At 34.4% G+C, this 24,361-nt stretch overlaps 1 protein-coding gene across 3 annotated transcripts in view; it reads left to right on the top strand.

Annotated features, from left to right (window-relative positions):
- Positions 1–24,361, top strand: part of ftz-f1 (ftz transcription factor 1) — a 348,219-nt gene that overhangs the window by 321,191 nt on the left and 2,667 nt on the right. For 2 of the 3 annotated variants that reach the window (XM_085941495.1, XM_085941501.1), the window contains 4 exons: positions 148–824; positions 13,575–13,833; positions 15,035–15,135; positions 16,017–16,170. In XM_085941495.1, coding sequence (XP_085797621.1) covers positions 148–824; positions 13,575–13,833; positions 15,035–15,135; positions 16,017–16,163 — 1,184 coding nt within the window. In that variant the 3' untranslated portion in view covers positions 16,164–16,170. Of the gene's footprint in view, positions 1–147; positions 825–13,574; positions 13,834–15,034; positions 15,404–15,639; positions 15,813–16,016; positions 16,171–24,361 lie in introns of those variants that run through there. The other variant, XR_015069816.1, reaches the window with a different exon arrangement.

Raw genomic sequence — 24,361 nt, 5'->3', positions numbered from 1 at the left:
ATTGCCAATTAATAATGTAAATTATTTTGATTTTTGTAATAAGGTGAGTGACTGATTGTGAGATGTAATGCTGATCGATGAAGGTTGAGCGATATGATCTGAGCAGTGGCGTTCTGGCCGAATGTAATGAGTCGCATGTTTTTGCAGCGGTTCGGGCCGACAGGATGCGCGGAGGCCGCAACAAATTCGGTCCCATGTACAAGAGGGACCGGGCGCGCAAGCTGCAGATAATGCGGCAACGGCAGATGGCGGTGCAGACCCTCAGAGGATCCCTCGGTGGAGACAACTCTATGGGGCTGGGTGCCTACAGCAGCGGTTCTCACTACTCCTCTATGCCTATCAAACAGGAGATTCAGATCCCCCAAGTTTCCTCACTGACGAGTTCGCCGGATTCATCTCCCAGTCCTGTGGCGATCGTGCTGGGACAGGCGGGCGGGCAGGCCGGTCTCCAAGGCGGCCTGCAAGCCTTGCCCCCTTCTGCGCCCCCGCCAGACAAGACGTGGCCGGGTCCCAACTCGACGACCCGCTCGCCCCACTCTGTCTCCCCGGAGTCGTTCGGCTTCGACGGCGGCGCTTCCAACACCACGACCACCGCGGAGGCCGGCTCGACCACGGAACCCCTTCGCGTGTCCCCTATGATCAGAGACTTTGTGCAATCCATCGATGACAGAGAGTGGCAAAATTCGCTTTACGGACTCCTTCAGAGCCAAACGTACAATCAGTGTGAAGTTGATTTATTCGAGTTGATGTGCAAAGTATTGGACCAAAATTTATTCTCACAAGTTGACTGGGCGCGGAACACCGTCTTCTTCAAGGATCTCAAGGTGAGTTATCGAACGTGACTAATGAGAATCCACTTCCTACCATACCACCCCCTCACCCAACCGACTTGCAATGCAAGTTTCCTCATCCTGTTATCTTACTTAGGTGCCTATTGTATATATAAAAAAAACAGTTTTTAATAGCTTCTTGCGAATTTGTGTATGAATTATTTAACTGTGATTTCTGACAATTGCATAACTTGCATAATCTATTATTGACTCTTTGTTACTTGCCGAAATATGTTCTTTAAATGAATTTTTGCGCTAGCGTTTTATATTATCGAAAATGTTCCCTTAATATCGCTTCTTTGCTGTACTTAAATAATAAATTTGTCCGTATATGACAGATATGCAAATCTCAATATTTTTGATTAGGTAACAGAAAATAACAGGATATACCTAATAATAATAATGCACCTACATCCATTCTGGCTTTAAAATTAAATATACATCGATAAGTCTTAGTATTTGATTGTTTATTCCATTATAATAAATTGTACAGACTTTTGGTTTATATTCTTCGTCAGTAAGTCATTATTTTCAACATTAGAAATAGATACAATATTTTGGTAATCAGCCCATCACGCGACTGAGCATGTTGACATTACATTTACAGCATTGGTAATCCGTCTAATATATATGTATATATAGTATACTTGTATGTAAGTATGATACTTGAACAATGGACACTTTCTTGGCGCGACCGCGGCCGCTATGGGTAAGTATTATTTTTGTCTTCAATGTTTTTTTTTGTTAAACCTTCCTTGATTTTGCTTCGGAAGATATCTCGTGACCACAATTTAAAGTGTTCTATCATAACCTACAACACGTGTCTGTATAATTGTCCTCTTTTACGCCGTAACTAGAGTTCGGTATTTCCCGAGACGATCTAAATCTCGAGATCCGAAAAGAATTCTCGAGATATCGAAAAAATTAAAAAAAAAAACGAACCTGTAAAATATCCTCAAATCAGTGTAAAAACAGACAGATTCCAAAAAAATATGTTTTTTTATTTAAGTAAGAAGACGAACAAATAGAAGTAAGAAAACAAAAATAATTCAAAACATTACTTATTAAAATATAATAACAAAAAAGGCAGACTGTCAATGGCTGCGTCTGACATCGCGTAGGTACGCTTTTGAGACAATATTTGAAAAAATGCGCTGACTTTGAGTCGACGTTGGCTTAATTGTGTTAAATACCCTGATCAGTCTTTGAACGTTTTGTGTTCTCCCGAAATGTTAGAAATTTCAATTCTCGAGATTCGGGATGGAAAACCTCGAAAATTTCTCGAGAATTCCCGAAACCCAACTCTAGCTGTAACCCTGTTCCAAATCTATTTGGTTGGGTCTTCGGGATTTTGAAATGCATAAACAGATGACACAATTTTTTTTTGGATTTTTCTTTCTATCCGATCTTCAAGTATAGCGTTCTGAGTGTGATAGCTTTAATAGTTCAGTTGCATTTTAAATTCCGTGCGTTATTCACTACAGGTACAAATACCCACAGTTTAGTTTCCCATATTTTAATAAAATGATCTAATGCTAATGGTTTTTGTCTCGTGGTGCAGTCATTTTTCTTGTGGTCAACAGAAGAAATCTTGTCAGTGACTTTGTTGAAGTATACATTACAAGTTATTTGTAGCAAATATCAATAATGGCCCTCTATGAGTATGGACAAGCGTTATTGTGGGTATTATTAAGCTGTCGAGTCATCAAAATACAGTTGATTTGGAGCACCGATGCGATTGGAAGTCACATTCATCTTTTGGCCGATGTGCGAATTATTATTTCATAAGCGCTTAAATTACTTGTCACTTTTAAATTGACGCGACCATTTGACCATTTCGTTGCACCAGAGCTGGCGAGATTGTCACTTTGCACAAAGGTTATTGAACCGATGTGTGCATTAAATATTGTGTTTTAATTGAATGCTCCAGTCTCGGCCGGACATCCTCATTTGGGCGGGTTGCCGCTCTTTCGCGACGGTTTAGCCCGCTGCCCAAAATGTCCACTTCCCTCGGCATTGCAATTCTCTCCGCACCCGCCGATCGACTGGACTTTTACCCCTTTTACCCGGGTGGGTAACTACAATATGACTGGACATGGCATGGCCTCCACATCATCGGGCAACCTACCCATTACAAACGTAAAAGGCAATGTGACTCTTTAGAAGTAGCGTTTTCCAAGTGGTGTTTGAGGTAAAATTAATTCAGTGTATCTTAAGCGATTTTTTGTATTCTTAATACGTCCACTAGAGTTGTCGAATTATAGACAAATAATTATCAAAAATGGTATCGCACAACCTAATATTTTAAAATGTTAATTTCCGTCAAGTAAAATATCGCAGCAGGTGACTTTGTTATTCGATTGTAGTGTGAAATTCAATTTAGGTATGTCAATTATTTCAGGTTACTTTTCACGCTATGTTTTTTAGTAGGTATATTTGTGGCCTAAATTTACCCATTCCTGGGTCTTCAGTAATGTCGCTGAAGCGAGAAAATAATATGTTGTATTGAATTCCCTCAATGAAACGTTTCACTTTTTTATGTTTGAAACATAGTAGGTACCTACCTATATGGTATGATTATTATTGTTCTACTTCTGAATGAACTTCAAGTGCTACTGTTTTTGGACTAGATGTCGCTTAGCCAACATTAGATTCGTACATTTTGTTTTCACTGCAATATCCTCCCATTCGCTGTAATTTATTAAATGAATAAGTACTGTGTTAATGACCAATTAAAACAGTTTTATTGGTAGGTGTGGGAATTACCGCGAGCTTTTCTTTCATTGATGACTGATGATGAGCATTTCAGACTCATTACTGTTTTTGATTCCAACATCTACGTCATAACAATATGTATATTAATCATTACTGCAGTTGGGTTTGATTCCTTCCGCGGACGTAAAAAAAATGTTGAGGCATGATCGCGTGTACACGAGCGCCAGACACAAACACAACGCAAACCACACAATTCACTGACAGTGAGCGTGTAAGAGAAAGGGAGGTGGCGACGTGGCAACGCCGCTGACTCTTTGATACAATGCTTCTTACATAACCTAAACTGCATACAATAAACCAGCGTTTCCCAAATTGTGTTCCGCGGAAGACTTGCTCTGTGCGATCCGAACAAGTTTCCCCCAAAAAACTCACTCAATAAAAAAAGTTATTTAACTTTTAGTAAGTCTTCGGGGTCTTACGGCAAAAGAGAATGTAGGTATCTTTCATCTAGGTTTGTAAAGCTATAATACCTATAGATTAAAGTCAAACTAATAATCCTACATTCATTACTTACCAATGTCTTCCTGGGACGAATTTCTCGTTGGTGTCCAAACTCAGTAAGGATGTTAGCTACTTTCAGAAATTGAAATTATTTGGTGAGCTACTTATACATATTCCTTCTTTATAATTTTTTATTATCGTCCTTTATCGTACAATATATAATATTATTATTATATTACTTATAATAAATTAGGACATCGGACTTCCAATAAAACATAAAATGCGTACTTACTTACTTTAAGTTTTTTTTATTTATAAACAAAATAATAATTGAAAAATATCTTAAATAAGTTTGAGTAAAAGTAAAAATAATTAGTGAAAATAATGGCATTCACTTTCCTCCACAACTTTTTCAATTCTCGGTGAGTACCTTGTCACTTCCGTCCGTCTGAATGCAATTATCAAGATGTACATATTCTGTGAGTCTGTTTATATTTATTTACTTTAAACCACCTTCATGGTGGAAAACGTTGATACACATAAGTAGATGAAACAAAACAATGCCTTCATTTTGAGCGCAATTTCAACTAAACTTGGATACTTTTCTGTTGGGACGAAAGGCCATACAGATTCTACAATTTGAGGCAACAGTCACGACAAATCACATTTCAATCAATTCCATTTCTGATGAAAGGTGCATAATGGATAAGTATGGGTCTTCGCAGAATTTTATCAATATATCTTTTACGAGAGGCGATTGATTGCTAGCCATAATCCTAATCTAACTCATTAAGTAGTTGGTCTGTATCAAGCACAATATTATATTGAACAAAATCAACATTATTTGAATTTTGCCCAACATGTGATTTGAAGTGTAAACCCACGGCTATAGAAATAGATTTTTTTTTTACCATATAGATCATAGTGCAGGTTTGTATTAGAGACTATAAATCTTTTATAACTTTGCGTTTTTTTGCACTCTTTACTATACTGATTCGCCTCTTTGCCTGATTACCTCGCATTATTAAAATATCGAAAAATTAGATCAAATGATAAATATAATATATAAATATAAGTATTGGTAACATGTACCTATATGTAAAAAAATATTATTATAGTACACCATTTTCATCCAAGAGTCGGAGTCCAAAGTTATGAAGCATATACTCGCAACAGATTTTTTTAACAAGAAATGGATGTTAGCCACTTGCCCAACCTATCAGGTCCATACTCTGACTCAAACACAAATTGAAAAAGAGTAGGTACTATGTGTATTTGCTGGCCATCGCGTGCGCAAAAATAGGTCGATTAAATAGACTGGTGAAAAATGTATCGCCGCGAACGAAATCTAAATTATATTTTAATCCCAAGATTTTATTTGTAGTTACTTACTGCATTATAAAGGAACGCATAGAAACATTTTTTTATACCGCAGAATTAACTGTACTTACCCAATTATAAAGGGTATGATACAATCATCGTTATCAAACACTATTTTGTGGTGTGACAGGTAGTCAAATATAATACAAAAAATCGCTGTGTGTACGTATGTACGCGCGTCAGAAGTTATACTTCTTTGGCGAAACAAAACAAAATAAGCCGTTACCTGAGTCTATTAATATTACAGTGGATTAGGTTGATGAAAACGTACGCGATTCATCTGTGTTTCATATAGCACATGATAATTGTAGTTTAATTATTGTATTGGACCAAAACTCATCTTTGCCATACAGCGGTTATAATCGATTCCGAAGAGCCAGCCCATGATGAATTAATAAAAAATCAAATTTTAATATATTTTTTGAATTATTTACCAACTCAACATTTACAAAATTTATTTATTTATTGATATATCATTTTACTCATAAATAATATTTACATAAATATAGCCTCAAATCTTGATACGCAATCTTCACAATGAAAAATAAATATACACTCCAATATAAATAAAGTTTTATGAATATAAATTAACAGTGTAGAATGTTAGTCTCCAATAATTTGTTTATAAACATATATATATTTATTATGACACAATATTGGTTATGTTTACAACACGTGCTCTTTACTTGGTTGTATTGAACGACTAACTAAATGACACTATGCGCATGCGCATATACCCTTGAGACCGACATAAATATAATCATAATAATAAATGATGTGTTAGGATCGGCGCGCGCAACTTCGTCACACGCCAAAAATACACTCTGATCTGTTTTCCCAAACGCGCCAAACGAAGTATAACTTCAATAAATATTAATGTTGGTTGAATCTGTCCGCTAAAACTTAAAAAAAGAGATCTGTCAGCACGTGTAATAATGGTCCATGTATGGTAAAACATAAGTATATACTATCTATAATATTTTGTAATGTGCTGTTTTATTTTCCTATTGAAAAAACTTTGAGTTTCGCCACGTGGTGCATCTACTTGTGCGTAGTTATTATTGAATTGTTAGAAACCTACTTGAGGCCTACATATCGTGATAAGTGTATGGTAACTATTCGGCCAGCCAGTGGGTACAAATCGGAATTCCACGTCCGTGGTACGTTGAGGCATAGAAAGCTGTCCAGGCACTTCGACTTGGGTGCACGCGTGTAGGAAGACATTGAAAGTTAAAGCAAGTGACGCGCCTCCGCTAAAAGTATCACAGGTAGAAAGAAGTGAAATTCTCGCCTTCACTATCTTGCGTAGATAATTTCAGTATAAAATAAAATCCACGCGTATCAACTATAACTGCTCTGCCGAACTTTGGGATTAAATCTATCTATATTGAAATAATATTTATTCACATTTACTATTGTTAAGCGGAACATTTAATAACATGCAGTTGTCCATTCCTGTAACAATTTTTTACTTGCGTCAGTCCCTAAGATACGCGCCTAATTTTGGCGACCCAAGTTCAGTGAGAAAAACATATAATATTCTTATCAGAATGCCTAAGCGGAAGACAGAAAGAACATGACGTGATGTCGTTCTTAATATTATTCTTGTTTGAACAGCTGCTTAACGTCGACAACTCTGCATTACGCTCTTAGTAGGTTTTAAGTTTCTTATTACATTATATATTGCGGATTCGATTCTTATTAGAATCCAATAAGAACTTATTATTTACCAAACTTCAACATTCAAAAAATATATCGCCTATTCCTTTTTACCTACAAATAATGTTATGTGAAAAGAATTATCATTTTACAAAGGTCGATTGAATGTGTACCAACCACCAGCAGTGTGTTATTTATTAAATTTTAGTTACTTTAGGACTTTTTCTATGGCCGTGGCCGTGGACATTACTATGTTCTTCTGTATATGTCACTCCTCTGGGAATACAGCAGCAGCAGGGGTTGTGTCCATTTTTTCATCATCTACATTCTACGTCATTCAACTTAATCAAATACTCTCACACGTACATGGTCATCATCTGTCTGAATCAATCCAACGCTAGATAAAGGCTTCCACAAGCTAATTGTATTCCTCTCGGTCACGTGCTTCGCGTTGCCACCTTCATATTTCCGCATAACATAATGTTTCGTCGATCAAGCGACCTCAGACGTTTCCTACTTCTCGGATACTATTCGATGACTTCTTCGAGCAATGCATCTTGCTCATTTATAGGCTTTTATCAAACTCAAATTATTTTGAATCTTATAATTACGCATTACGCCCAGCGTATCCTTCTTATAAAAGTTTCTGGTCGAAATCTATTAAATTGTATACCTAGTGTTCAATGAAGTTGTACACACAAAACGCTTGTCTGTATTATATCTTTAGATAAAAATATTGTTTGGTACCTACCTACGACCAAAAAGAGTATTTCAGAAGATTTTAATTCATTCAAATACCACAATACCTGTCCATATTGCTTTCAATTTTCAATCAATTCGAGTCATCCAAAACCGTTTTTTTTTCAACACAATACAGGACATTTGATTATTGTGATTGGTTCATGGACTGTCACCGTATAGGTATTCTTCCCATTTTTTTCCTCGACGTTTCAGTCCCGTTGCAGAGACCATTCTGACAAGATAAAGAATTTAGGTTCTCTTGAAAATGACGTCGGTAAACAGCAAGAAACGTCGAGGATAGAAAGAGGAAGATAATAAGAAGAATAAACCAACCATGTATGAGGTAACAATTAATAGATATGTCTGTTTTTTTCTCAAATCCTGATTGTTTCTGTGATTGTCTCATTGCCACTATTACACTTCTGTTTCAATATTACTACACTGATGTCATTGGGCCTCGTGGCCTATTGTAGTGTTAGAAAAAAAAAAGAAGAAAAATGAGGTCTGTGTTAGCCGTGATAAAATACGTAATAGTAATAATACCAAGCCTCCGCATGATGTGGTTTTGCCCTACTTTTGTCATAATGGAAATGGAAATCTCTCTCGACCGTCAACTTTCTCCGTGGAGTTCATTAACAAACGTAATAGTGAAGAAGTGGTTCCGCGAGCAGTCGACCGTCGCGCCGACTATTATTCATTATGGCAGCGGAGAACCGAGATGAGATAACTTGACTTACAAACAGCCATCACGCAATGCGCCTCGGGGAATACTTTCCTTTTTCACACCGATTCTCATTACATATCAGTATTGTGTATTCGTATTCCAACCAACGTCTCGAGAGAGCTGTCTCTTCTCCCAGACGCTTTCGTCTTTTGATTCCCGCTCGATTTCGTAAACGAAACTTTTCACCTTCTGCCTCGATTTTATGAAGACTTTTTTTTCTTGTACCTACACCAAATTTCCGAATATAGTGAATCCATCATGTTTAATTATTATGAAATCGAAAAAAAAAATATTAGGGCAGCAAGTACGATACGTGTGGTTTCGAGCTACTGTCAGATCCATTTTGTGGCGAATGTTCTATCTTATCTTCATGGTATTTATACGCGCCGGATACATAAATAGACAAAACGATCTAAATTAATGTAACACGAATCGATGGAACGACTGGATTTGAAATGAAACGGGATCGGTAGCTTAATGGATAGGAGCCGTCACCTCACTTCGTAATCTCACTTAACAGTTATTTTTTCCTCTTTCTGTCGTCTAGTTAGACACGTCACTAGAACCCAGTCGATGCATACACCATTACGCATTTGGCCATGGTTTTTGTGTTATTATTAATGATTATTATACTATTTTCCACTAATATGGAGAGCGGTGCTGCCAAATTTGATTAGTTAAATGCGGTTTATCATTCTAAAATATGTTGAGATTGATATAGAATCTATATCATCATACAACGGCGGGTGTTCGAATTTAGAACTCAACTCATCATCATCATCACAGTATAAAAAGTATTGAACTATATCTCAAATATGTGGCGCCCTCACTCAGCAGACAACTTATACTGGTGGATCTTATAGTATTTAAAAATTGAATGCCGTTTTTCTAGTAGGTAGCACCTAAACATGAAAAGCATCAAGTAATATCGCATCGCGTTGTTACCCTGCTCTCCAACAGATCTATAAATAATGATAGATACTATACAGTGATCCTGAACCATATATGCGCTATTCACTAAACAGCATATTTGTTTACATTGTACAACCAGTTTGATCATGCAGAAACAAACGGATATGGTACGAATCCTGTTGTACTTAAAGTGAAAACTATTTGACTAATGTGTACTACCGGTGCTAACGTATGCATATGCATGTGAAACATGGTGAATAATCAAACAATTAAGCAGCGTTGCATTTAACGTTGGGCATAATGTGCAAATACCACAAAAATAAACCAACGGATAGGGGTCAGAACATACGGAGTTTCAAATCGATGCAGACTGTGGTACCCATAAATCAGGTCATTGCTTGAATCCAAACGGGTCCGATTGGAATCGACCAAGAACCGTTACAATTTTCCACAAATTTACTTTTAAAATCCACAAGGAGGTAGATAAGAATACGCGATATAGCAATTGACACAGCATTATTTTAGATATCTAAAATAATTTATTTTTTAGATTCACGGATAATACGTGTCTTTTGGCGAAATTCTATAATTATTCAACAGCAGAAACCATTGCCTAATAATGCTTAAAAAATGGCTCACGCAGATTATGAATTCAGAACGCATTATGCATTATTTATATAACAAACGGAAAATTTAAAAATAACGTAAAAATAAAATTTAGAACCTATAATATTTTCAGAGAGTTTGGAATAATTAAGCTTCGAGGCATAGATTAATTAGCCAAATATTATCTCATAAACCAAACCGAAATTGTCCCTAGGTGAAATTTTCTCGCACCGGTTAAGTCAAATCGAAGTACAGCAGGGCTAACTTATCACTAAACTCCAAAATCAATAAAAAGGTGATACGCATGTATTCAGGCAGTTAATTATCCCGGGAAGTTAAGTCACGCGTGATATTTTTTTAACACGGCCGCCTACGACAAGCTATAAAATGTCGTTAACTAACACAGTTAATACTTGATTTTAATGGTATTTATTTGGAGTCGTGTAAGGGCGACGACACGTGGCATTGCAGTCGACGGACGTCGACTGCAATGGATTTGTTTTATCCAATTGGCGATTCCAACCGGATGCAATTGGTATCAAATAAGACCCTGCGTCGACGCACACCTACGCACATCCACCGCAAAGAGTGTAAACTGTGCTAACAATTATTGTAGATAACCGCCTTGTTTATGGAATTGCTCCGAGTGATATTCATATTATTTTGCAGCAATAATAATAACGGAAACGTGTTGCCGTGCCAACTATTTAGAATTATCATGCATTTTTAATGAATGCTTCTTAAACCTCTGTATAGTATAATTTGACGAAAGAGAGTTTCGAGAATAATTTATAATATTAGTATAATTATAATAATAGTTATAATAATAAAGGTTTTAAAAAAATCTAGATTAGCGAGTGGCCCCCGTGTTGGCTGTTGCGTACCGCTGGCCCGTTAGTGTTACGCTGCACTTGACATGCTGGCAGTGGCCTACAATCGGCGCCGCCTCGCCTACTAGAAAGTCAGAGAAATTGTATGTAATAGGAACTGGTCGATTATAGTATTATTATAACTCTTACTAGACTTACAGCTTGTGACATAACACAAAACAATACTCGTTTTTTCACTCTCTATTTTTCACGCTATTGAATTAAGTTGGCTATTAGTTAAATAATTCGATCATTGGATCTACAATCTTGGCCGCCTATCTCTCGTTTTACTTACTTTTAAATAGTAAATTTAAGTGTAACTTTATTAACAAAGCTCAATTTGACATCTAAAATATGATCTCGGCCACTTTTGATACTGACTATTCAGTTTGGCCGTTTTTTATAATAAGTGACTTGGGATGGAATAAGTGAAGTGGATTTTAGCCAGTCTGAAACTAATTATGCAGGTGGCCGTTTTTTTTACCGAATCTTATTGGAGTATTCATATTTTTTTTTATTAAAAACTTGAATAAAACACAGTTAAAAATAATTTTCATTTTCAATTATTGAAACATGATGTCAGGTCTTGCAAACGAAAGATGTGTTATGGCGGCCATATTAGATTTTGTATATTTTTGCCTGTGGTTGGCTCGTCAATCCTTTGGCCGTTTTTGATATTCATGCTCATTTTAAGTCGATTTAGCATAGGTTCCGGTTGTTTTTGATGCACGAAAATTATAAGAGTGTAGATATTGATATAGGTAAAGATTTTTTTGGCATTAAAATGTAAAAAAAAAACGCTGAAAAGTGCCTTTGGTCCACTTTGATACTGGGCGCCGCATTTATTCAAGTTTATCCCATATTTATCCACACTCAAGAATTAACGTTTCTCACAGCCACACCCAGAGATTAACACACTTCCCATTATCTCTCCACGCCTGCCTGTCTTCTGCTGGGGCTCTTCAGTTTTGAAGCATTCACGCATTCAAACACCGACTTACCGTTAATTTACGGCATTTACGCAGTATCTGGAGAATAAATTACACCCTTCTTATAGTCATCTGATTCTGCTCATACATATCTTTCTTCATGCTCAACCATATAATTGGTCCGTGACCCTGATCTAGCTATCTGAACGGGTTGGCCCCACTCTTATCGGCATTGTACGTCACGCAAGGCCTGTGGCCACTGGAGGACCCGTAGCATTCATAAATTGGTGGGACCATAATATTATGTGGCATTCAATGTTTGTCCATGTTTTTGCATGACGACACAAATGGACATTATCCTAATAATTATTGTGACCCTTTGAGCCACGTGCATCCGATAACCACTAGCGAATGCGACAGTCCGCAATAACACGTAGGTGAACATCCTTAGTTATACCTGCAGGCCAGGTGACTAGCTAGACTTAAAATCCGGAGTGTCCGGGTATGGGGAATGTACCTACATGGAAAAGTGCGTTATTCCTCTGTTGGAGTGAAGAGATGCTATGAGTAGGCGGCACGGTCAGTGGTACATGCTAGATTTTCTTACCCCCACTCTCTCACGCTGCCTTAAAAATCATTTAAAAAAAATATGGTGGATACCGTTTCAAAGTGGACCCTCCCCCCAAACCGTTTGCCTGTAACATATTTCGCCATTCTTTGCTCACCCATCACAACCATCGTAGCTTGACGAAATGTGGTATTATCTGTAGAGCAATGATGTACCGCTCTTATCATGCATCATTTTTTTGTATGTTCATAATTTATAAAAAAAACTTTGGATCTCCCACTCGAAGTATGTCAAGGATGGGTTCTCTTATTTTTTTTGAGAAATTTGAGCGCTCCTTTAAAATGGGGTTTTATGGTAAAAAAAATGGTTTTTTTTTCTGATGTGCTTTGTCTTAGAAAGTATCTTTTACGACCTAGGATTACGCGAGTTTTTATTATTTGGTTGTTTGATTTATTATTTAGTGATTATACAATAATTATCTATCGTTTTTGATATTAATATTGAAGTAGACCTTTTAAAATACTACTTGTTTTAAGCACATGCAAACATACTAATGTGTTTCTGTTGGTTGGACGTCTACTCATTTTATACACTGAAGGTTGGTTGGATACACAAAGGGAGTACAGAACTAGATGATTACTGTTCTGTGGTTCCAAAGGGATCCTAATTTAAATAATTACGACCTTTATTGTATTTTGATTTTTCTGCATCTTTAAATATTTTTAATACAATTTTACCTCATTAATACAAAGTGCATACATTCAAATTAATTACCCATATAGGTATACATATATATATATATTTACATAGGTATTGATAATGACTCCCTTCCCTCCTTTTCACAACATCCCATTTGTGATACTTGCCTGCTATATATATTTTTAACATGTCTAAATCTTAATAAAACATGCGAAGTGTCATAATATCATAAATAATATATTTATTATTAAGTTATATTATATGAAAACATTTCTCAATAATTTTTGCCTCCTGTTTAAACAGTCCCCTGTTTACTCTTTTTTGGTTTACTCTTTTTTGACTGTATTTTATTTTTCATTTCATTTCATCTGTACTCGGCCATGTATGCTACTCGGCCATGTATGCACGAAAATTTGAATGTGTCCTATTTGCTCACGCCAGGTGGATGATCAGATGAAGCTTCTCCAGCACTCGTGGTCAGACATGCTGGTGCTCGACCACCTCCACCAGCGCATGCACAGCGGCCTGCCTGACGAGACGACTCTCCACAACGGCCAGAAGTTCGACCTGCTGTGTTTGGGCTTGCTCGGAGTGCCTGCCCTCGCCGACCACTTCAATGAGCTTCAATCCAAACTCGCTGACCTCAAATTCGACGTGTCAGATTACATTTGCGTCAAATTCCTCCTGCTTCTGAATCCAGGTAATACTTTACCAGTACACGTATACACAGGGATGTCAAATTGAAAGATTTTATTTGCGATATTTTTTAGGCTCAAACATTAATTATATCAACAAAATATATTGTTACTCTTTTGACATTAATATATTTGTATCATTCAGCATAATAACACAATATATGCCAGTGTATCTATTCTTTATATCTCTATTTTTTCATACATGGAAAGTTTTATGCACACGTTGCGTGAAAATAACCTGATTGAATATCCCAGTACATCCTATTCATTTAACTAAAGTAATGCCTAAACTTTTGTAGGTAGGTAATACCATGATCTGAACTACCATGATACGATTAATTTTTTTATTGGATCTCAAAATATTATAGAGAAACAAACTTTTTTCCTTCATGAAGGTTGTTGTAATTCCAGCTATTATCATGTTGAAACTTGATACTCAATGAAGCTACCCATTGAATTATGTAATGGCAATGATTGATTCAAATCCTGGCAAAGTCAATAATATCATACATGTGTTGTTTTTTCAATTACTATGTATATTAGGATTTGAAGTGTTTGTCATGATCTATTCAGCATTACCCGTTTACCACCCTCAAATAAACAGCGTAATTTACAGATCTTTTAAGAGGTCTTTGAAATAGTTATAATATATCATAGTGTGAGTGATGCAAGATCTTTACTTAACAGATAACACCCAAAATGGAACTCACTAAAATAGACGGACTTGTTTTAATTTTTACCGACTATGATTGCAGACTTCATTGTGCGTGATTTTATGTCACCAAATGGATAAATAACCAAAAGTAATACTAAATTGGTACAATTACAAAAAAAAAAACTTTCCAGGGTTTCACATTTTTATACCAGTCAGTTTCTAGGTGTAGTGGTTACATTGGTATTTTCTTCCAGCATGACTAGTACAAATATTACTCATTGTTAATTTTGGCAATCTAACAGAATTCTACTTATATCGCCTGGTAGCATCTTACCATGAGCAAGAAAAGAAAGAAATTATCGATTATCCGACTAAAGATTGGGTACAGTATCTTCACCTGAGGGCGTTGAGGGCCCACATTGAGGGCGAATTGTATTCTGTGAAAGAAAACATGATTTTAAACCTCTAGTTCTCATTTTTCTTCGTCCACGTTGATCAATTAATTTTTTTGTCTGTAATAGTTACTAACAAGAAATGTTATACATTTTCAGAAGTACGAGGCATCACCAATAAAAAATGTGTACAAGAAGGATATGAAACAGTCCAAGCAGCTCTTTTAGACTACACATTGACCTGTTACCCATCAATACAGGTAAATCAACTTCAGTTTCATGAATAAAATGGTCGAAAAATTGCATGTTATTTTTTCAACATGTATTTGATCTAATGCAAGGACCCAATGGATTGGGCAAACGGCTAACAACTATTCCTTGTAAAAAAAAGTTTGTTAATATAACCTCCACAGAGTGGAGGCCCATATGCTTAGCTTAAGAGTGAACATAGTGATTTACTTTTTTTTAACTTTTGTAAATCTGCATATTGTCTCATTTGAAAATACATTTAGCTTAAGAGTGAACATAGTGATTTACTTTTTTTTAACTTTTGTAAATCTGCATATTGTCTCATTTGAAAATACATTTAGCTTAAGAGTGAACATAGTGATTTACTTTTTTTTTAACTTTTGTAAATCTGCATATTGTCTCATTTGAAAATACATTTAGCTTAAGAGTGAACATAGTGATTTACTTTTTTTTAACTTTTGTAAATCTGCATATTGTCTCATTTGAAAATACATTTAGCTTAAGAGTGAACATAGTGATTTACTTTTTTTTAACTTTTGTAAATCTGCATATTGTCTCATTTGAAAATACATTATGGTTGAAAAAAGTAACTGACGTTAACCTACAACTACTGAACCTATTTCGGCCATTAATAGCTTGAATGGAAGACTTGGGACCCAAAATGAGTGCAAAATAAATAAGTAATATTAAAAAATAAAAAAAAACATATTTTTGTGAGCCCAGGCCAAAGAAGTACCTGTAGATTGAGTTTATTGTCCTGACAAACCACTAGTATGACATTTTTATAGGAATGTAACAGGTGCTTAAACTCCATGTAATTTATGTTTATCCCCAGTTTTAGCATTTACCTATTATTGTTACAATTTATTAATTTACCTGTTTCTGATTTCAGGATAAATTCAGTAAATTAGTGATTGTTGTACCTGAGATTCACTCGCTGGCAGCGAGAGGTGAAGAACACTTATATGGAAGACATTGTGCTGGACAAGCTCCGACTCAAACCCTCCTTATGGAAATGTTACATGCTAAGCGCAAGTAATCTAACGGTAAACAATCCAACTTAAAATTTAATTTTTTTACTAGTAAGTTTGTGTCTTAACTTTGGCAAAATTATCATGGTTTGAATACAAATTGGGCCAAGATTCAATTTATATTATTGCTTTCAATTAATAAACATTTTGTTTTATCATCAGTAAAATATAGTTTAATAAGTTATCTTGAAGGTGTAGAAGAAATAATTAAATTTGAATCATTCATCTATTTTTTATTTAATTCCATCATTGATTTTTTTAGATAATAAAAATGTGTTTACCTTAAAATCTTTTATAATAAAAAGAAATGTTTTGATTTCACATTCTAAATTCACTGGTGGAATCAGATCCCTGCAAAACCATCAAAAGAATTAATAATAATACAACTTGACTATCTCTTGTATAGAATTGAAAATAACATAGACAAGGAATTTGGGTTCAGCACAAATTTTCACCGCCTTTGGGTGATGAATAACCACCAGTTCATAGCTTTTATCTAGAAATGAAAGATCTGTTTCTGAAAAGGATTGTTACTGGCGATGAGAAGTGAGTCCTCGACAACAATCTATAAAGTAAAAAACTACCTTTCTTCAAAAAAGTGAATACCTGTTTCTACCCCCTTGACCATCATTCACCGTAAAAAGTTCTTCTTTGTATTTGGTCAGATATTTGGGGGGTAATTCATTATGAGTTATAAAAAGCTTCCCAATGTAACATAGTTTTGTCCCAATAAGCAAGACCAGTGACCAGTTCTCATACACAATTCATTGTACAGATCACCCAGGAAAAAATCAACAAGCTGGATTTTACTACATTCATAATAATATTCACCCGATATTGTTACCTTCTGAAGTTGCTTCACTCATTTTTTATGTAAATTGAACATGTCTGAATTCACTCAATGAAAAACTAGACCAGAGTTTTGTTCGCAAGGAACTGAAAAATTGCCTAATCCTTATTAAAATTTGTATAAATGTAGGGTTTTTGATTAAATATTTTTTTCATAGAAAAAAACTTCATTTCTTTTTGGTTTACCTTATAATATCGAATCGAGCTGGATATTGTGACCATATTATATTAGATTTCATGTTTCGTACACCTATCATTTGATGTTCTAGCTGTTTTGTTTAAACCTGCCGCGAGTGTTATAAAACATGGTTGTATCAGCTACAAATGATATCTATACACTGTCAAATCGCCACAAATTGTTTTGTGGGAGAGATGTTTGTCATGAGTAATTTCCACGGCCTTTATAGAATGCGAAAGCATTACATTCGTATACTCTTACCATCAAATGGTATATTATAGAAATCGTATTAATTACATTGTGAATATATGTAAAAGTTACTTACGATTTGTTTCATATAGCTTTCGCCTAGAATTGCATTGTTTTGGTTATTTTTCATTCGTTTTAATATAAACAATAGTTATGTAATGTCTACTAACTGTCAAAATGTTCAAGCAGGTACATATGTACTTTGATTTTCATACAATGCATTGTTTTACTTATACAAATATTCCTTCTGACTGACATCCTAGTGTGAAAAATATGTGGAGATAATAATATTATCACAATATCAAATCATCTGTCATCAAACATAAAGAGAGTGTGCAACTAATTTACCCTGTTGTGTATTTGGTCAATCTTCCCACAATAGAATACCAAGTTGCTTAGAATAACCAAAGTGATACTTCTCATGAAGCACTGCAGAATAAAGCTGCAGGTGGCATTAATTATCCCAATGTTACTCACCTGGTTTTGGTTTAAATTAATCGTTTATTAATCTTTTAACATCATGAATGTCAAATATTGTGTGTAAACTAAGGCTTGAGAAGTAAAAATATTCTTTTGTTTGAAATAAAAAAAAGTCTTACATTTTTCTTGCAATACTTGTTTTAAATATTTTGTATTAAGTGATAGTATGATACATTGATGGCTGAGTGATTACGCGTCAGGCCTATGTTGTGGAGGTTCAAATCCCAGATCTGGCAAATTCACATGTTGTTTTTCAGTGGTTTTGGACCCAGAGTATGGAACTAATAGGTTGAGCAAAGTGGCTAACATCCATTTCTCATAAAAAAACAAAAATCTATTAAGACAACCTCCACTCTGTGGAAGCTCATAATATTATGATCATAGGATCGGACATGGTTTTAAAAAAAATATACATTCGGTGGTGTAGAGAAACGGGAGGGTAGAATGGAACTTTTTGGTTTTCATGCAAATATACTGTTTTACAGAATTTAAATTCTCATATAGAAAATTATGTCATTGTTATTTATAACATACAAAAAAATCAATATCATACCGGCACATTTAACATTCTGCACATTCAATACTGTTACAAAATTACAATAAGTATACTTATTTTGGAAAACCTTGTTCATTTTACCGAATATTTTGTAAAAGTTATTAATATTTGCCAATCGCTATGTATTTTGGTTTATACACCATTATTTGGATAGGTAGTCTTTCATATTAGTGTTAGAATCGAAATGACTGTTGACAAAACTCAAATATTAGTGACAAACATACAATTTTTGGTTACATGTAAGTTGTACGTATGCAGTTCTTCGTGGGACACTTATTCGTGCGCCGCAGTACGTGAACGTGAAACATGAGTTCGTGCATCATTTAATCAAATGACGAGTTCTTCGTTGAACATTTCACCATGGAATACGTATTCTACAACATGTGGCGCTAGTTTGCTGTTCCAATTAGATTCAATACGAATTTTATGAGATGTCTTTATTGGTTTTAAATAATTTAATGTTGAAACTACATAAACAGTATACCTATACGATGTGATTGTATTTATAATCAACTTACCTACCTATTTTTTAATGTGTGTTCCTTGTATTAAGATGGTTTTATTACGTATTTTTAAGTGTTTTATTTAGACATTAATATTGTAAGTTACCGAAATAGCAATATTTTGCTAAATATTATAAATAAATAATATTATATTTATAATTCCCTGTGTAATATATTAGTATTAGCTAGTATTAGTATATTAGTAAGTAATATTGCACTTTAATGGTATAATATTGTAATTGGTAAAATATTATATCAGGAGATTATCTTTATTATTAGAATATTATGGTTTCAAATGTTTTATTCAGATTTTCACATTCAGATTCAGACAAAATATTGCTATTTCGGTAACTTACAATATTGATGTCTAAATAAAACACTTAAAAATACGTAATAAAACCATCTTAATACAAGGAACACACATTAAAAAATAGGTAGGTAAGTAGATTATAAATACAATCACATCGTATAGGTATACTATTTATGTAGTTTCAACATTAAATTATTTAAAACCAATAAAGACATCTCATAAAATTCGTATTGAATCTAATTGGAACAGCAAACTAGCGCCACATGTTGTAGAATACGTATTCCACGGTGAAATGTATTCCACTGTGAAATGTTCAACGAAGAACTCGTCATTTGATTAAATGTTGCACGAACTCATCTTTCACGTACTGCGGCGCACGAATAAGTGGTCTACGTTGAACTGTTTACGTACAAATTTCCGGATACGACAATTTTTAACAACTATACAGCTTATAGTTATATTTTTTAATTAAACTCTTATTCAATGAATAATAAATAATACACATCGACTACCTCATGGAATAACACACCAATTCAAAATAGTGTGTTTTATGTTTTTTGAGCTATTGTTGCATAGAAAAAAATACCACACCAGCCAATTTTTTTTTGGATTTTTTTCTCGAAAAACACCCAAAATACTGTTTAAAATAATACTCGTAAGTAGAGTTATGATTATATAACATTTGTTGTAAAATCTTAAATAACATGGAATAATAATCCACCTGTAGTTGGTATCACAAGTTATTGTTATTAATTTTTATGTGACACTGAATATGACACTATGCCGAGTTGGTATGATATTACTCGGAAAAAATATACACGCACCCTACACAAATCATTTTAGTGTATCATTTAACTATGATTTCACCGTGGAATATGACACTAATTCAACTTTCACCTTCAAATCTCGCCTTTATCAACATAGAACAGCACTGTATTGAAAGATCATTATCCTTTGTAATGAATCGCACCTACTTTCATTATCGCTAATTGCTTTTGTGACAGTAAAATTGTAGTATTTTTGTTATTGTGAACAAGTGACTAATTTTAATATTAATATTAATACTATCGACCGATGGAATTTGAATTTAAATTCTAATGGATTTAAGTAATGTACTATTCCATTTAGTTAATATGTCTCCAACTAGATCTCAGCGAATATTACAATTAGCTCAAGAGACAAATAAAATAAAGGATGGAAACAATAAAGGTAAATAATATGTAGCATTAATAATCTCCTACTTCAGACAACATATTTATAGGTTATAATTATAAATGATTCAACCGTAAATATTCTTTCGGTACTATTGGCTCTTACAGAGTTTTCAATGTTTATAATATTTTGTGTTTCGTAATATAAACTATAACGTCTTCCTATCATCAGTGAGCATCGTATAAATGTATATTTGCACCGTTAGTTTCTAATTTAAAACCTACATTAATTTTTCTTGTATTGATTTCATGATGACTTGTGATAAGTAGGTAAGGTAATACTTGCCTATTTTTTGCATAATATGTATTGACGATACTTTTTAATATACTTTTAAGATAAATACGTAGTCAAAACAGTCGAAAAGAATCATTGCATGTCTGGATGAAAATTGCATAGTCCACGATGACAACCAGGTTGATTTTACCCCATCTGAAGACTCCGAATACATATCAAATTCCAATAATACTTCTAGTGATCCTTAATTATCGGGTTTTAGCTGTTCTTCCAGTGTGACAAATATGACACAAACATTTGGAGGGGATTTGGGAATGATTGATGATTTGATCGAATAAATTACGAAATCTCCAGCAGATCTTATACATAATGAAATATATGGCTCTACTTCAGAGCATAATAACATTAACCTTTTCCACTCGAAATTTTTTTTATAGGTACATACCACCCACTCGAGACTTTTTCCCGCACAAAGCATAATTTCAATATAAAACATTTAATTGGTGAAAAAAATGTAAAAAAAATTTTTTTTTTTTTTATTCTGTAAAATAAATTTATAATGAATATACTGTACTTATTTTTAGTTTATTTATAATTCTTGATTGTGTGGTATTTCACAAAGCAATCTCCAATATGTAATCCTGGCTTATCACAAAATCGTAATGAAATAGCGTTATGCAGAGAACTGGCTATAAAGTGTAAATCGTCCATTATGACTGTAAATATGATACAAATGAATTGCCTTCAAATACACTTGTAATATAAGCGGCTGTCTCGTAAATTTCCTAAATTAGTTTCGGGCTCATAACAACTCATTCCCAGTGCGGTACACATTATCAAAAGATTTCTCAAAAAATAATAAATCGATACGTAATAATTTTCATTTGACTCATTAGAGTATTTCACATTATATAGGTTCCGAATCGGCATAATATACTAGTAAGTATTGTCATCAAAAACAGTTTCAATAAATAAAATTTATGTGACAAAAAAACATTGCTTGCAAGCGACGACCTACGAATAAAAAAAGAGAAGATTCCGATAAAAATACTATGTTGAAATTAGGCACGCAGTATTCTTTTGCCGACTTCTTTCTCAGATAAATGTAATAACCTATTATTATTCATTCTAACTTGATTGAAATTGCATTATAAAAATTTCTGAAAATATTACAAAAAATGACTTTATAGGCGATGCCGCCGCTACGGCGGCACTCGAGTAATACGGGAAACTTCTAATGCCGCCGATATGGCGGCACTCGAGTGTTAAGGGTTAAACTTCTGTCTGAGTACTTTGCCACCTTTAGACACAAATGCACTTGTAGACATCACATCACCAGATATGACGTTGTCCTTACCTAGTGCATAATATGTACAGAGTATTTCCACCATTGACACACCTGAATCGAGAAAAAGAAGAGAGCTGTAATTTTTAAGACTTGTGAAAAAGGAAGAAAGCCAAAAAAGTATTCTATTCGGGTGAAGAATAATTGAATGAATATTAGAATATTTGAATACCATGGAAGCACCGTGTAAAAATTCTTGTCTATTTAAATGTGCCTCAAAAATGAGTGAATCCGAACGTCAAGTTAGTTTTGAATCATTTTGGATAATTGGCAATCATGAGAGACATGAGACATCTTACGATATGTCAAGTAAGTGCAAAAGAAAACCCAAAAACTACCAGCTTCAGACGTCCAAAGGCACTTATTTATAATTTGCCATGCAATGACGAAATAATAAAAGTGTGAAAAACTATGTTTTTACAAACGCTTTCAATTTCAAATATGTGGGTGGTGAGTGCTTTTAAAAAAAATGAAGAGTCAGAATTGCTATTGGATAGTCAAAGCAGGCACAACAACCGTCCTCATGCAATCAATGAAGCAACAAAAAATAGTGTAATTGAACATATTAATAATATATTTCCGTAAAGTGAAGTATGAGTCTTTCATTATAAGAGAAAATATGCCATCTACAATCTCACTGTTTATGATATTGTTAGCAAGGATGACTATTGTTATCTTTAGCATCTACAAACAGCTAAGCGAGGTGCGATAGAAATAAGTAGCTGCATAGAAGTATAAGTCTTATAAGTAATATTTTTACATATTTTAAATCTGATTTTAAGAATACAGTTGTATGTTAGTTGATAGTTTTCTCACACTTAATACCTATAAAAGAAGATTTATTTACATAACATACTATGTAGGTACCTATTTATTTGACAATGCTGCAATGCAAACGTAATTTACGTAAAATATATAGGTAATTAACTATCCTATCATTTTTTTAATATATACGAGGGTGGGTCAATAAGTCCTTAGAAAAGCCGACAAGTGGCGCGACTAGTAATGTAAGCGGTTTGTTTTCATGCAGTGGCACTACCGATTCAGTATGCTGCAAAGTTTCAATCAGATTGGTCGGGTTGTTGTTTTTTATTTTCGTACATTTAAAAAAAAAAATTGCTTGTTTACAAAAATGGAGAAAATTGAGTTTAGAGCTGTTATTAAACATTTTAATATAAAAGGGTTAACAGCAAAGGAAATAAAAAATGAGTTGGATTTAGTTCACGGCATATCTGCTCCTTCACTTGCAACTATTTATAACTGGTTAAATGAATTTAAACGTGGTCGTACATCAACAAAGGATGAACCACGCTCAGGACGTCCTGTAGAGGTGACTACACCAGAAATGATCAATAAAATCCACGATATGGTGTTAAGTGACCGAAGATTAAAGTTGAGTGAGATAATTGAGGTTACAGGGATCTCAAAAGGTAGCGTCATTTCTATTTTACATGACAAATTGGGCATGAAAAAAGTTTCTGCAAGATGGGTGCCGCGTTTGCTCACAGTCGACAATAAACGCAATAGGGTGGTGGCCTCTAAAGCCCTGTTGTCGCTCATGCAACGCAATCCGGATTAATTTTTTCGTCGCTTTGTGACTGTAGATGAAACATGGATACACCACTATACTCCCGAGACGAAAGAACAGTCAAAGCAGTGGATTGCGAAAGGCGAACCATGTCCAAAGAAGGCGAAAACCGTAAAATCAGCTGGTAAGGTTATGGCTACTGTATTTTGGGATGCACGTGGAATTATTTTCGTTGACTATTTGGAAAAAGGAAAAACAATAACAGGGGATTATTATGCATCTTTATTGGACCAGCTAAAAAACGAAATTGAAGAAAAACGGCCTCATTTAAACAGGAAAAAAATCCTCTTTCATCAGGACAATGCCCGTGTTCACACATGTTTACGATCAATGGCTAAAATTGAAGAATTGAAGTTCGAATTGGTCGACCACCCACCGTATTCGCCAGATTTAGCCCCCAGTGACTTTTTCCTTTTCCCAAACTTAAAAAAATGGCTAAGTGGACAACGTTTTTTTTCAAATGAAGAAGTCATCGATCGGACAAATGCTTATTTTGAGGACCTTCCGAAAACTTATTTTTCTGACGGTTTAAAAAAAATTGAGAAACGTCTAACCAAGTGTATTGAGCTCCAAGGAGATTATGTTGAGAAATAAAAAAAAAAATACAAAAAAAAAAACTGTTTTAATGCTTTTTTCTAAGGAATTATTGACCCACCCTCGTACTATCAATCATTATTATGTTGAGTGAAATATTCATTTTGT

The sequence above is a fragment of the Rhyacophila brunnea genome, unplaced genomic scaffold (assembly GCF_057557595.1).
Source record: "Rhyacophila brunnea isolate RB1 unplaced genomic scaffold, BYU_Rbru_1.0 scaffold_1, whole genome shotgun sequence".
Taxonomy (NCBI): domain Eukaryota; kingdom Metazoa; phylum Arthropoda; class Insecta; order Trichoptera; family Rhyacophilidae; genus Rhyacophila; species Rhyacophila brunnea.
Note: the sequence above shows the minus strand (reverse complement) of the source record. Positions and strands in the feature narration are given on the sequence as shown.